Below are 15,288 nucleotides of genomic sequence, written 5' to 3'. Positions count from 1 at the left end.
AGCAGAAATACTTCAGGATAAAACGACTATTGAAAGTAAAAAGTGCAGCGCAGTGAAAGCAGCGACTATCTGGTTCTGTTTGTGTCTGATTGTGCAGCCGGACCTCTTGTCAGTGTCGCGGCCTGCGGTCTCAGGTCTGTGCAGCTTTTTTGCAGCATCTTTAATGGGCTGTTTGTGCTGCTCAGCGTTTCCTCCTGACCTCACTGGAGGTCATCAGGCTTCTAATTGAAGGATGCCCAGGATAATTTTGGCTGCTGGGCCTCTGAGAGTGGCTTCTAATTAACACGCAGCCATGATGGTAGGCTTCGCCTGCGTGTTCGGGTATCTGGTGACGGAGGCCAGCAGCTGCCATGTGGTAGCAGAGCTGCACTGCAAAACATTAAATCTTACCTGGTATTTTTTGTGCTTGTATCGCAGGATATGCACACAGCTGAAACCTCGTAAATGAGACATTAATCAACAATATGATGTGCATTGATGGGAAAATGTAATATTTCAATTGCTGACTGTGTTTCTATGACTTTGAATTTTTATATTTTTTTGATGTGAAGCTCTTTGAAATGTGCTATGCAAATAAAATTGGATGGATTGGCTAATAGAACAGTTGAAATAAAACAAAACTAACTTACAAGTAACTTCAGTGAGATATATGAACTTGTTTTTAGTCATTACAAGCAAAAAAGGAAAAAGTCTTGTTATAAGTTAAATAATCTAGAACTTTCTCATCGGTATTAAAGAATTATTTACTTAAATGAAGATCTTATTTCTTGCTGAAGATATGTGCTCTAGAGGCCTAACCAGAATACCTGCTTTAGTGTTTTTACAGTGCAGTGTGCAGAAGATTAGCACATGGAGTTTTGCAGACCGATAGGAATCATCAGCCCCACATTCTGGTTCAGATGTTCTGTGATATTTGCTCTGATGGGTTTTCTGTTCATGCAACCCTGGACCAGTGATCGTGTTGCTCTTTAACGCTGGACTTTTACTTCACGAACGTGAAAGTTTGATGTTTCCTGCAGATCCTGAAGAGCTGTGCCTGGCTGCAGGAGGAGAGCAATGTGCTCCTCATCAAGAGTAATTGAGCGTAAGCTTCCTGTCTGTTTGGAGCGAGAACCAAACTCCCATTAGGAGATTTTGGTGCTTCAGTCAGCGGCTGCTCCGGTTCTGTCCTGATGTGTGGCCCGACCGGTCTGGGTCGGTCACAGGAACCTTCAGACGGGACCGGCTGACCTGAGCCTAAAGCCAAACACACGACCTGATCAGGCCCTCGACACCCTGGCAACGCTCCGGCCCAAGAAATCAATTCATGGCAGGATCAAGTAAAGCGAGCTCAGTCGTGATTTATCGTTTCTCTCTCCACCAAAAACCGGATGGTAAAAGTTTTCAGTCTGGTGTTTTGGTCTCAACCAGCAGGGACTTTATAATTCATTTTATTTGTTGTCCTGTTGATTTATTTTGGCTATTTAAAATGTCTCCCAGTTCCAGCATTAAATGTTTAACGTTTATTGAGCGTTGAGAATCTGTTCCTGCTTTATTACTATTTCACTACCATCATATTACTGGAAAACAATGCTATCGTTAATGACAATAACTTCTTAACAATTCCCAAAGAAAAGAATCGTGTTTTTGTCCTGCAGTGAAATATCTGGATGTAAACAGCAAGGCGTCGATATAATCGTTCGACATTCCTGGACGTGTTTCAGGTCATTTGTAGCAACTGAAAGTCAAAAAGGTTTTAATGTTTGAGGCTGAATCCTCATCAATAAATACACACTCCTTCACTGTGTGTGTGATCTCAGTGGTGAAGGGGTCGTGACCTCCAAAGGCAGCGAGCTGCTGACGGGTGAAGCCAGCACGGCGATGGACGAACATGTTGAGTGGGAGGCGCGCGTTCACAGGCGCTCGGACTCTGATGTGCCACATTCAACCCAAATTCATTGCAAAGGACGCCGTCTGATTCTGTTTGTCATTCCTCGGTGTGCAGACTCAGGCAGACATGGTTTGGGTGCTGAAGGATGTAAAAGCAGCGAAACCCGGTGGAGCTGCTGGGTGAAGTGGTGGGTGGATGCTGGCTCCAGCCTCTGCTTAATTACAATTAAGTAGAGTATTAATGAGCTGGTAATGGAGCGTAGAGGAGCAGGGCGCTAACAAGATGTTATTTATATTGTCGTTACCTAATTAACCTCTTCATGGATCGTCATCAGTTAAAGCCTTCAGCCGCTGTTTGTTTGGAAGCTTTTCCATTTCATTTAGTCATTTAATTCAAACCAGTTGTTAAAAACTCAGTTGGACGAGAGAAAACGTGAACGATAAACCAGGAACTGAATAATCAGCTTAGGGTTAGTTTTCTGTTTGCAAAGGAATCAACATTTACCAAATATACTATACTAACAAAACAATAATTTTACACAAACAAAATGATTACAAACTAACGACAGGAAAATCTACAGACCCCTGGCAACAATAATAGTAGCAATTATTATGTTATTCTGTAAATAACATCGGAATAATTACCAACTCTATAAATTCTTTGTAATCTATTTTATATAACAGAAAATAAAATAATTTATTTAAAAGATAAATCTTTGAGCTCTGTAATAACATTTGTTCTGCAGATTTTCTGCTGAGTCATTGTTAAGCCCTCATTGTTTCGGCTTTTCTCCAGTTTCTCAACGAACTGCAGTGAAGGATTTCACATCTCAAACTGAGGATTTTTGTTTAATGACAATCGTCGGCATAAAGGGACCAGAACGGGATGATTGATCTGTGTCTGTAACGGTCCTGCAGGTCAGGTGACGTCGTGGTCCAGGTCCTCGAAGAACGCCGGCACCAGCAGCACCTGGGTCCGCCTCCCGCACAAGAAACCATCCGAGGTAGGACAGCTGCTGCTCTGGAGCTCCAGTTTGACCAATTCAGATTATTTAAAAACAATTATTGATGGTTGATTGTTCAGATTCCAAGTCAGGTTTATGTTTTATATCACAAATAAAACTGCAGGTTTAAAGTGATTTTAGTTTCGTTATGAATGAAGGCAGCAGCTGCATTTCTACTGACCAAATAATTTGATATTTTGAAAATAATTTTGCTTAATGGGAAACATGGAAATTAAAAAAATTATTTTTTTTAATAACGCGAATCACATGATCAGAACAGGAAGTTACTACTGGTGGAAACCAAGAAGAAGACAGGAAGCAGTTGCAGAAGGATGACGCTTCATGTCAAACTTACTCAACTTATTGTGATTTTAATCCTTTTTTTATGTAATGGAAACACTGTAATTGTGAAACTACAGTGTAATGGAAACTCCGCTGCTGTTTCAGCAGTTTGGTAGTTTTCTGGGAGTTTGTTGCAGATTTGTGATGCGTAGAAACTGAATGCTGCTTCTCCAGAAGACCTGAGACTAAAGATAATTTCTCTTGTCCTTTTGAGGTCAGAGGTCATCCTCTGTAATATCTGAAGCTGTGCACTGACTCAGCTTCAGATCTCTGATGTAAAACTTATTCACCAGTTTGATGTGAAGTAAACATTTCTATATGTAACACAAAGATGTTTGTCTGGTTCCTTTCTCATAAAATACATTTCCAGACAAAGAAACTTCATATTTCTAAACTTTTTATGATAAAACCCCTCAAAGCGCCGTGTGTGTTGAGCTCGTGTGTGTTGGCTGGACGTGGCTCCTGCTGCTTCACTGATTAGCTTCTGCATCAGTTTCTTGCTCTAATGCTGCAGATTCATAGAAGTATTCATTCATCTTTGAAAATCAGACGATATTGTCAGAGTGTGAGGTTCTCCTTCGGTCCGGTTAGCGTTGCTCCATGTTAGCGCGTTCTGCTGAGCAGCCCGAGTCACGGCTGGGAAGGACGGGTTGGTTAAACGCCACCGCTCCGAAATGACCAGCCTGCCAAAGAAACCGGCATCGTCCAGTTGGGAACTGGAGAACTGATGCAATCACACATTCCTCCCACTCCAGCCGGGTTGCTGTTCAAATTCACCTTCTAGAATTATTTTTACGGTACGTCTACGTTCAGGAGGCAAATGTTCTGCTCCGTTCGCCTCCACAGAGACTCAGACTGACTCTCTTTGCCCAGAGAGTGTGAGTCGTCAGCAGAGCATGTCAAGCTTCCTTCGCCTCCATGCAGCTAACCACAGGCTGCTGGAAGGTCCTGTCAGCAATCAGTCGCTCAGTAATTACCTTCAGCTCTCTGCTCTGACCCCGGGCCTCCGCCGAGGAGTCAGGGGCCACGTCCCTTTCAAAACGCTGCCTCAGCGCAGCGCTGCCTCAGCGCTGCGCTGCCTCAGCGCAGCGCCCCGCAGCGCCCCGCAACGCCCCGCAGCGCCCCGCAGCGCCCCGCAGCGCCCCGCAGCGGTACATGTTAAAGTGCCTGGAGTCCAATTTTCTTGGAAATTGCATCAAAACTTTGTTTTTAGATAATCAGATTTGTTCATCTGTTGATTCAACGCAAACAGAAAGAAAAATGGAGGTTATGAGTAAAGACACATGTTCAGCGCAGAGAACCAGGAAGGTTTAAAAGGCGTTGTGGTGAAATGTTTGTGTGGCGGCGCAGAGGCAGAGCGCTGAGCTTCGTCTCCAGAGACCAGAGCTGAACTCCTCTTCGTCAGAGAAACCTCGCTGCTCTTCTCCTCCGGGAATCGTATGACAGTCTGCATAACTCCGTATCGTGGAACCAGGACACACATGTTGGGGCGGCGCCTGCCTCAACGCAACAGACAGCAGGATGAATTTCCACACTACCGGGGATTTCCTCCCTGAAATTGTTCCCCACACACAGATGGGAGTTTGTATTCAAATCCTCTTTCATCTCCGTCTTCATTCCACACAAGTTGTATTTTTCTATCTTGTGCCAGTAACTAAATCAAAGTTTGACATTATTTCTTTTTTTCCAGTTGTATAACATTTACAGTTGAAAGCAGATGTTTACATGCATCTTTTCTTTTTCCTCACTGTCTGACAAAAGTTTCTGGATTTAAACCAAAATTAATTTAGTCATAAAAAATTAATTTGAGTCATAAAATCTTCAAATTATTTCTGAAGCCCAGATAATGATGAGCTTCATTCACATTTCAGTGATTTAGCTTCATGAATTATCTGGAAGGAAGTTGGGAATGTGTTTTCAGGTGACACGTCGCGCGTCACTCTTCTTGCTGCGCCATCAACAAACACAAAATTTAAAGAATCTTAGTTCCTCTGTCAGACTGTTAAACTCATAACAAACATTTTTGTGAAATAATCTTGACCTCAAACCTTCCCAGCAATATTAAAGAATCATTTACATAAAATAACCGCAAACATCTTCCTGGAATTTTGCTTTAATTTAGTTTTTTCTAAAGATATTTGCAGTAGAAACTTTTACATTTTATGCAAATTATATTATTATTAAAATCAGGAAATGAATTATTTGCATTTTTTTATGTATTTCTAATATTGTACAAAATATGAAAAATCTTCAGAATTTTTCAATTTGTTCATCTGATTGTTCAGTTAATTGTCAGGATATTCCGTGGCATACAAGATGTGTATCAAATTAAGATGACAGCAGATAAACTGTCATCATCAATAATCTTTAATCTGCCAGTTTGAGCTATTTTTGTGGCATATTCTGGAAGTGTTGAAGGCTAAAGTTTAATCTTCTGATTAAAACTAATGTAGAAGACGTTTGGAAATATGAATGGACGAAGCTTCGTTTAAATGTCGGTGGAACGGCTCTCGTATCGTTTACCGAATGTCTGGAAAATGTTTCATTAAATAAAGTAAAAGGACGGGATAATGAAGTCAGGTATCTACAACTTGTTCTCCTTTTAGAAACGTTTGGCAGCCTAGAAAGGCGCCAGTCTGAGCGCCTCCCGGTGTTCGACGGAGGAAGGAAGGAAGTGATGTCGGTGGGGTTTCCCAGCACAGCGGAGCAGGTGTGAAGCCGTGCTGCTGCCTTCCTGATCGATCTGTTGCTCAGTGCTGCAGGTTAAGTGTAAAGGTGTAAACCAGGTGCAAAGCTCAGAAAGCCACTGGATTTGAAACAGAAACAGTTTTTACTTCCTGAGCTTTGAGCGAGGGACGGCGCAGTGCAGGGACAGTCCCACCGTTCACAATCGGTGACATTAATGATCATCTGACAGGATTCTTTATGTTAATTATGGAGCTGAAGGTCAGGTGACTAAATCAGTTGGAGATATTTTAGTGAGCTGCACCGATCAGACTCTTACCGGTCATACCGATAATATTGATTTTGGATCAATAAGGACAACATTAATCTGAAATGGAAAAGTCTTCATATTCATTAAGCTACTGAGGCTTTTGACTTTCTGCTACAACTGCAGTTCTGTCAAAGTGTTTGGTATGAACAGAAAAATACGTGGTTTTTTTATGTAAAACTCTAAATCCATAAAAGTTTGTGGTTTTAAAAATGTGAAAATTTACCTTTGCAGGAATCAGATTGAGTCTGTTTTCAGTCCGTTGTGTAAAGATTTGTTGCCGACTCGACTTTGACACTTTAAACTCGACGTTTTGAAAAAGATTTTTATTGAGAAAGTCTGAAAAGCAGCCAGATGATTAACATCATTGTGCAGCGGATGAATAGAACCTGATTAACTGCTTCGCTTTATTTTCTTCTGTTTACGTAACAAAAGCTTCCAGTTTTCACTGCTTAGGAAGAAATTAGCATATCTTTGCACCTCAAATGTTGAGATCACAGTTGGATTATTTTAATCAGGAGATAATTACTCACCTGGTGACATTTACTTCTTACTCACTCACACCTACATGAAATATCTCCAAACAGCCACATTTATCAGCGTTTTAACTTCATTTTTGTTTTTGAGGTTTTGTTGTTTGTTTGTCTTTATTTGAAAGTATTGAAACAGGAAAGAGGGACGGCGTAAGGCCAAAGTTTAACATCTTAAGAAGCTTCATCCAGGTTTTTGCCTGAAGTTTAATGTAACAGTGAAATGGTCAACAACCATCCTGTCATATTCATTAAAATACAAACCTGGGCAAAATCAAAGAAGAGAATCATAAAAGCATCAATAGATAAAAGATGATCAACCAGAAATATGTAGGAAATAGTTTGCTATTGTTTTCAAATCGAGCCAGAATAGTTTTCAGTTTGTCACCTTTGGTAAACACGGTGAGCGAGTCGTGCCGGGTTTGGGATGCTAACAGCTGCTGCGGCTCATTAGCGTTGGCTGATTCGCCAGAGCGACCAGATGTAAACAGTTGAGGGTTTTCTGCTCACACACAAACTCTCACGCTGTCTGCCAGTCCCAGCGAGTGGACGGAGAGCTGTGCATGTCCACACATCCCGGCTGGGAAACGACGGCTAACAAACACCGTGTCCAGACGGACACGCTGCCCAGCGCTCACATTCACACACGGCGAGCCAACACGGCCTCCAGCTGTTGTAGTCAGACGTCACCTTCCAGCTTCTGCAGCACCAGGTTTCCTTCTGCAAACATGGCTGCTAAAATCAGGATTGCTTTCAATGATAACAATTACTAAAGTCTGAGCAGCTGGGAGGGATGACGGAGTTTCTCTACTTGAACTAATCAATTATCCTGACTTTAAACAGATTTTTACATTAAAAGATGCAAATAAACAAAAATATCTCTTCATGTCTAATATGCAATAACAACATTCCTTTAGTGAACACTTTATCTGCATCAACCTGTGAAGATCTCAGGCTTCTTGCTGGACATCAGCTGGTGTTGGCTGCTATTATTATTTAGATCAATTGATTAATAACTGGAGAGTAAAAGGTGAAGCTGCAATACGAGGCTTTCTAGAATATATTTACAGACAAATGTTTGTTATTTTAGATGAAAATCTACATCTTTTCTGTTTAGCTTAGGCTTAATTGCTACAAAATTGCCTTTTTCGATTTATAATTAGTTGATTTTTTTTGAATAATTGATTCATCACAATGAGTCTGATTAATCGTTTCAACCCAAATATTGATTTGAATAAATATGTCTGACCTTGAAGCAGGTAGGCAGCAGCATTGTTGCATTTTCCCCCTAAAATGCAATACAGTATCATTCCTGTTGTGCATTTAAACCACATGAAGCTGAAATGATGATGCTTCTGTTGTTAAATCTTAAATGTAAAATATTAATACATTTTGTAGTTTCAGCTGAATTTTTTCTTTGAATGTTGATTTTGTTTGCAGCAAATGGTTAAATATTGATCAATTTCGAAATTATTTGATGATTAATGCGATTAATCGTTTCAGCCCTAATCAAATTGTTTCCTTTATAATGACATATGTTAATTTATGTTTTATTTTAAATCAGTATTTATTTGAAATAAAACATATTTAAAATGAAAGTATTTTACAGTGTAAAATACTTTAATCATAAAGTAGTCACTATGCAGACTTTAAAGCCTTAAAGTGACTATTTTTATTTAATGATATAATTTACAAGAGCAACAAGATAATAAAAAGAACATAATTATATACAAATCCAGTGTTAAAGGTCTGATCATCTGCAAACACATCTGACTGTAGTTGCATCTGTGGAGTCTATTAAACCAACATGCTGCATTTTATGAGTATTTTTATTTCTCCCAGGATTAATATAATCCTGTTTTTGCTGCTGCTTCCTTTAGAGAACGATGAATCATTTGTAAATAAAAAATCATGTGAAAAGCTCAGACTTTTAACTTATTAACAGTTAAACAGGAAAAGTTGATATGATGTTTTTCACAGAATTTGGAACTAAAACTGAGTTTTGGGTTCAACATATTGGCAGGTTTTGTTTTGTTAAATGCAAAATGTTTATATATTTTTACATTTTCGTTTTAATTATTGCTCTGGCTGTGTTTTTATGCTGGAGTTAACGATTAATCAGTTGCTAAATTAGTTGACGATTATTTCACAAATCGATTAATCAGAATTAACCTGATTCAGACCTGCATGATGTCAAGATGAGTATAAATATGTATAGGTGTGTGTTCAGTTTAGTTATTATGACCCTATAATGTAAAAACTTTGACAAAACTTTTGTTCCAGTAAAAATAATAGATTAAAATAGAATCAACCAATTAAAGTTATTTCTATGTGATGTAATTCACTGGAGATCCAAAACCTTAAAATGATGCACATTTTCTGCATTAGAAGAAATTTTATTTCGTTTTCTCATTCTTTATGACTCAACGAAACAAATATATTCTCATAAAAATGGCTCTTTCAACATGGCTGAACTTATAAAAGCTTTGTTATAAAAAGACACATTTTATTTCTATTGTAGTACCATGATCTTATTGACTGTGATTAAAAATAAAGTGGTCAGATAAATATTGTCATTGGTACCATCTGAACCGGCAGCTGATGAATGACATGCTGTTGGGTCTCGGTTGGAAACATCCATGTGTGACCTGCTCTGTTCTTCTGTCTCGGTGAATTCGGCTTGTTTAAGTGTGACGACTGAATGGAGTTTCAGTGTGTGCAGACAGCATTAATCATGTAGCTGTTTTGATTGTTTCAGCCACACGACTGTAAAACTAGGTCACGTCTCCACCCTCCATTTCACCAGATCCGCAGCCTGAGCTGCCAAACGGAGAGCGATATTTGCATCGCAGTCCGTGGGGGGAAATTGGCTTCTGCCTCTTAAGTCTCCTTCAATATTTCTTGTCTGTGACCCAGTTTTTAAGGTTTATTTATTGAGAAAAGTTTCTTTCACATTCCTGCTCTCTCATTTCACTGCCACTCACCTCAGAGCTGCAGAGGAAACGTAAAGCTCCTCTCTGTCCACCGAGTGGTTTGGCGTTTCCTCAGTCAGTGGTAGGAAGTTAAAATGATGCAGCTTTAATCATCCACTGAGGGAAACTGGTTAGATATGGGTAGAGCTGCAGCTAGCGATTATCCTAATAATCGATTTTCCTGAACGATTAATGGATCAATCGGGTAAACTGTTGGCCACATTCAGCAGATTTTTCATTTAGGAAAATAAATGCTTTATTGACAAAAATGTAAAAATAGTATTCCTTTAGTAAACACATCATCATTTGTAGCAAAGAAAACAAAATACTTGAGTCAATATGTAAAAAGCTCGGCTGTCTCTGCAGCACAGTGCTGGTCTGAACTGCTGATTCATGGGATTCATTATTTTTACAGCTTTTAGTTGTTCTTTTATCAATTGCCATTTTTTTTACAGTGTTCCAAATTATTATGCAGATGATATTTTCTCAGGTTTTCCTAAATGGTCATTGCAAGTGATAGTATCATTTTCATGAACTATTACAGTATAAATCAGATTTTTCTGATCAACGCTCCCATCAGAAGTTTTTATTTCTTCAAAAATAAAAACTCAAAATGCTCAGTTCCAGATGATTATGACAGCAGATTTTCTCCACATTTTATGGATTATAAAGATCTGCAAACTGTTATTCTGTGAATGTGCAGCATAACCTTCTGTATTTAATAGCACAACAAGAAATGTAATCTTTATGACACTTAAATCCAATTTGCATAATAATTTGGAACACGGCGTAATCTCTAGTTAATGATGAATTGATTACTAAATTAGTGGAATTTTTTGACAATTGATTAATCATATTAATCGTTTCAGAATTGATTTTAATATCCAGGCCTGTTTCAGCTTATAACTCTTCTGAAGTTTTTGGACCACAATAGACTTTTATTTGTTTGGAAATATGGTGAAACTTTGACTTGTACATTGATACACATTTTTTAATAATATTTAGTTTTTTAAATATCATTTTCTTGACATGTGTTCCTTTGTTTTCCTGTAAATCCCTTCAGAACCGCTGTAATTATTTACGTCATATGTTCAACAAGTTGTTGGAAATATTCCTCTGAGGCTTTGTGCAGCTGCTGCACATCGCCGCCGCTAATCTCTCATTCCATCACACAACAGAGACGCTCTGTGGGATGGGGATGTTTGGAGAACAGCGAACTCATTATGTGTACGTTTGAGATGATCTGAGGCGTGAAGCGTTATCCCGTTAGGTAGGACGAGTCCATGTTGCTTCGGTCCATCTCTGACTCTACCGACTGAATGTTGGCGCTGAAGTTGTCCAAATAGTTTGAAAGCTTGTTTTCACTCTTTCCTTTTTACGGAAAGTTTCTGTTTATCTCTGTTTTACTTTTGCATTTTGAACAAAAATTTGTGATGCATTTGTGACCTAAATTGGAAAAACTTCATATTGTAGCAGAAATATTCAATATTCCTCATGAAGCAACTCATGCATGATTACGAGAAAATGAAAACATATTCTCTGTGTCCCTTAGGGGCCACCGTAGAAAGTTCTCCACAATGACATGGAAAGATGTGGATGAATTATAACTAATAGCAACATCTCAATTTTCAGCAAAGTGCAATTGCATGTTTTCCTGGTATCATGCAACCCTTTTCTAAATGTAACTAGTTTCCAAGTTTCAACAAAGTTCAGAGATAATTTTGGCTACTGTTTCTTTTTTTACTTATTCCTCATTGTAAGCATGAATCTGTGATATTTCTTAAAGCTCAATAGAGGCCAAAAATCACATCTGTTCAGTCTGAGCGCAGTCAGTCAGCGGCAGCCGCATTGAAGCAGGAACAAAGCTTAATTGCGTGACCTTTGAGCGGCGTGTTGGCAATCAGCCTGCCCTTGGCGTGGAAGGGGAGCGCCTCAGTCGCTCCGCGAATCATTCAGGCCAGCGCCGTGCGATGAGGAGCCGCCTTCAGACAAACCTCAAAAGGACTTGTTCGCTGTCTCGTCTCAACCTAATGAGGGCCACAAATTGTAGGCTCTGTATCTTTTCAGAGCTCAGAACTATATGAAGACAGCATAATAGCTACAGATGTGACATTTTGCAGATCTAAGAGGGAGAAAGGAGTTTTCAGAAGGAGCACCAGGAAATCTTTTTCACATTCATATCAAGTCCTTTATTTGTAGAAGCGTCAAGCTGGTGAGGGGTGTTGATGTGACTGATTCATGTCAGCGAGAGATGTTGCTGCATAATAACTCACAGACTGCCTCCACTTTTGCTTTTGCGTATCTTTCCTCCCTCTCATCCAACAGGAGACGGTTGGTTTTGTTACCGAGCGAAAGTTTCCTCCGGGCTTGTGTGCTCTGAGCTCAGCAGGGAGCCTGATATGCAGCAATCGCACAAAGAACAATCTGTACAATCTGCCATCTGAAATATGTCTGATGCCATTTTTAGGGAGAAGCAGAAAAACATCTTCTGATTGACACATCAGTGTTCACTCATCGGGGGGCGCTGTTAAAATATCTGGGGAACGGAGTGTTGAGGTTCTGATGTTTTAATCCTTTTGCTTCCTCCTGACCTTGGTTTTGTAAGTAACCATTTGGAGTCTGAAGATGCAAACATGTGAAATTGGCTTGCTTCATCCAGCGTAATGATTTCCTGGTCAAGACATTTGCGCATCCTTAAAATGTCTTAAGTTTTACATGAATATATCTGATCTCTTTCCTTGAAAAGGTTAAAATAGGTCAGTGGTCATTCAATATTCAATATATTTGTTAGATAATGAGATTCCAGTCTGAGCTCCTTTTGGATTGGGCTGTTTTAGGGCCTCTGTCACTTTAAATCCAAACAAGCTGCTGTTGGCCACGCCCCCAACTCAACATTTACGCTCGCACCTGAAAATGGCTGCAAACACATGCACAATTTTCCAACCGTGCATCTTAGAAAAGCATTAGTTTAGCCTCCTGCACAACCAACCAGAATGCAGCAAGTGGTTTCTGGATGATGAGTCAACAACAAAACTCTTGTATTTTCTAGCAGCCATTGTACAGCAGGAAAACTAGCTGACCACACGCTGGAGATCAGCTGGGTTTGCTATGTAACGGGTTGCCTTCATTGCAGTTGCTAAGTAACTTGTGACATTCATCTTCGCCACTGGATAACTGCTGTTAACTGAAGTTATCTAGTGCATTTGGTGCACTAGATAACTTCACAAAGTAGGAGGATTGATAAATTAGAATCATTTTTTTATCTTTCAACTTCACCTCAAACCAACAGTTAGAAATTTTCCTTGAAGAAACTTTCCTGAATAAAGCAGATGGTGGAGTTAGTAAACATTAAACTTCTGGACTGGAACAAATTTCAGTCCATTTGAAAATTTATTAACTATTCATAAAAGCTATATCTGCCATTCTGTTCTATGTTGTGAAAGTTTGTGACATGTGAAAATGGCGAGAAAAAGGAAACTATTATGACACAAAGTAAAAGCGGTTCTGGGTGACCATCAGGAAACACTGAATGTTCTTCCTTTCTCTGTTGCATTGGTCTGTCCTTCTCCATCTCATTCTTTCTGTTTCATTCATGTCGAGCTTTTTGATTAAATACAAAAGCTCTAAACATAATTTCTTCAAACAGTAAATCATTTCAAACAATTTTACTTACATAAGAAAAAACAAGACATCTGAGTTTTCTGCTTTTCTCACTACAATCTTTATGTCGTTTGGCATCATCAGAAAAGCAACACTAAGCAATGAACCAAACCACGAATCCACCCAGAATCAACTAATAAGTAATAGGCAGATAAATCCCCAACACATCCAACCAACTGAGTGGACTACCATGTCACCCACTCACCCCAAAACAACCAACGACTTGTTCACCGTCTTACCCCACCCAGAGACAACCAACCAGCTGATAAAGAAACCTGACAAAACCAAACAAAGACAAGCAACTGAGTGGACTACCATGTCACCCACTCACCCCAAAACAAGCCCCCAACCCACTCAGAAAGGTCCAACAAGTTCCTGACCAAGCATTGTCCCACTTCAGCCAACTAACCAACTGAGCCTCTCTGTTCAACAACTGACCAGCCTCCACCCTGAGACAACCGGCCAGTCAACAAATGTCAACCCCTCTATTTCTTAAGGCTTTATAATCAGTATAAATGTAACTTATCCTAAATTAAATTGTATCTCAGCAGAACGCTTATGACAAAAATGCCTCTTAAGGGAGAAAACTAGAATTTATTGAAATCTTCCCAATTTCTTTTTGTATGTTAACCACACTAAAACCTCACTCACCTCAGAATTTTAAATTGCACTGAATTGAATGTGCACTTAAAAAATGAAAGCTGAAGCCTATAATTTGCTGAATACATTACATAGTGAGAGCGATGATGGATTTCCATCTTTGTGCATGTTTGAAATCTCTGAGTCACTGGACTAATGCACTGATCTCCCTCCGTCTTGTTCACACACAAGCACAGCCTTTCCCCTCTCTCTTTCTGACACTTTTTCATCAAGCCCTTTCTTTCCTTCGTCTTTTTCTCACTCATGATCACCCACTCAACACTCACACACATACATACATGCATGCACTTCTTCCTGAGTCCTGTGGTCCTTCCAAGCAGCCAATCATTAGAGCCTGTGCTGTGATGTGGCTGCTAAAATTATCCTCTTCTCTCTGTGAGCTGACATCTGCCATGACGCATTGTGGAGAGCCAGGTAGCCATGATGCCCAGAGGAGAAAACTAATCTTTTCTTTTTCTTGCCCTTCCATTTCCTTAATTCCTCTTTTGCTATTCTAATTTATTTTAATTGTGCTTTCTCACTCCTTTTTTACTGTTTGATCCTTTTTTGCCTCAGATTTCTCTTCTTAGCAGAAGAGTACTCGGATTTAAAATAACAGATATTGACCAGAATGCTGTAGTTTGAAAACCAAGTAAGTTGGGTTTGTGTGATCACACTTTGAAGACAATCATATACCTTCATTTCAATCAATCCTACATGCTCTATAGAAAAACACTTAAAAAGATCAAAATGTTTCACATTCACTCAACACATAAGCAGAAAGCCAGCAAGTGACAGATGACCATCAGACAAACTCCTTCACCTCATCGACAGATCTAACAGAGAACGAGAAACCCACTGATGCTCCAAGAGGCAACTGGCCAAACAAGACAACCAAGGAGCAACTGACCAAACAACACAACCAACAACCAACTGACCAAACAACACAACCAACAACCAACTGACCAAACAACACAACCAACAACCAACTGACCAAACAACACAACCAACAACCAACTGGCCAAACAACACAACCAACGAGCAACTGACCAAACAACACAACCAACAACCAACTGGCCAAACAACACAACCAACGACCAACTGACCAAACAACACAACCAACAACCAACTGACCAAACAACACAACCAACGACCAACTGACCAAACAACACAACCAACAACCAACTGACCAAACAACACAACCAACAACCAACTGGCCAAACAACACAACCAACAACCAACTGACCAAACAACACAACCAACAACCAACTGACCAAACA

The 15,288-nt window shown here is 39.6% G+C and overlaps 1 protein-coding gene across 1 annotated transcript in view; it reads left to right on the top strand.

The window, feature by feature from the left end:
- LOC129355291 (E3 ubiquitin-protein ligase Jade-2-like) overlaps positions 1-15,288 on the top strand; it is a 127,085-nt gene that overhangs the window by 25,733 nt on the left and 86,064 nt on the right. The window contains 1 exon segment of the mRNA XM_055024803.1: positions 2,788-2,873. Within this exon segment, the coding sequence (XP_054880778.1) occupies positions 2,788-2,873 (86 nt within the window).

Source organism: Poeciliopsis prolifica, unplaced genomic scaffold (genome assembly GCF_027474105.1).
Source record: "Poeciliopsis prolifica strain line A6 unplaced genomic scaffold, Auburn_PproV2 SCAFFOLD129, whole genome shotgun sequence".
Taxonomy (NCBI): Eukaryota; Metazoa; Chordata; class Actinopteri; order Cyprinodontiformes; family Poeciliidae; genus Poeciliopsis; species Poeciliopsis prolifica.
Note: the sequence above shows the minus strand (reverse complement) of the source record. Positions and strands in the feature narration are given on the sequence as shown.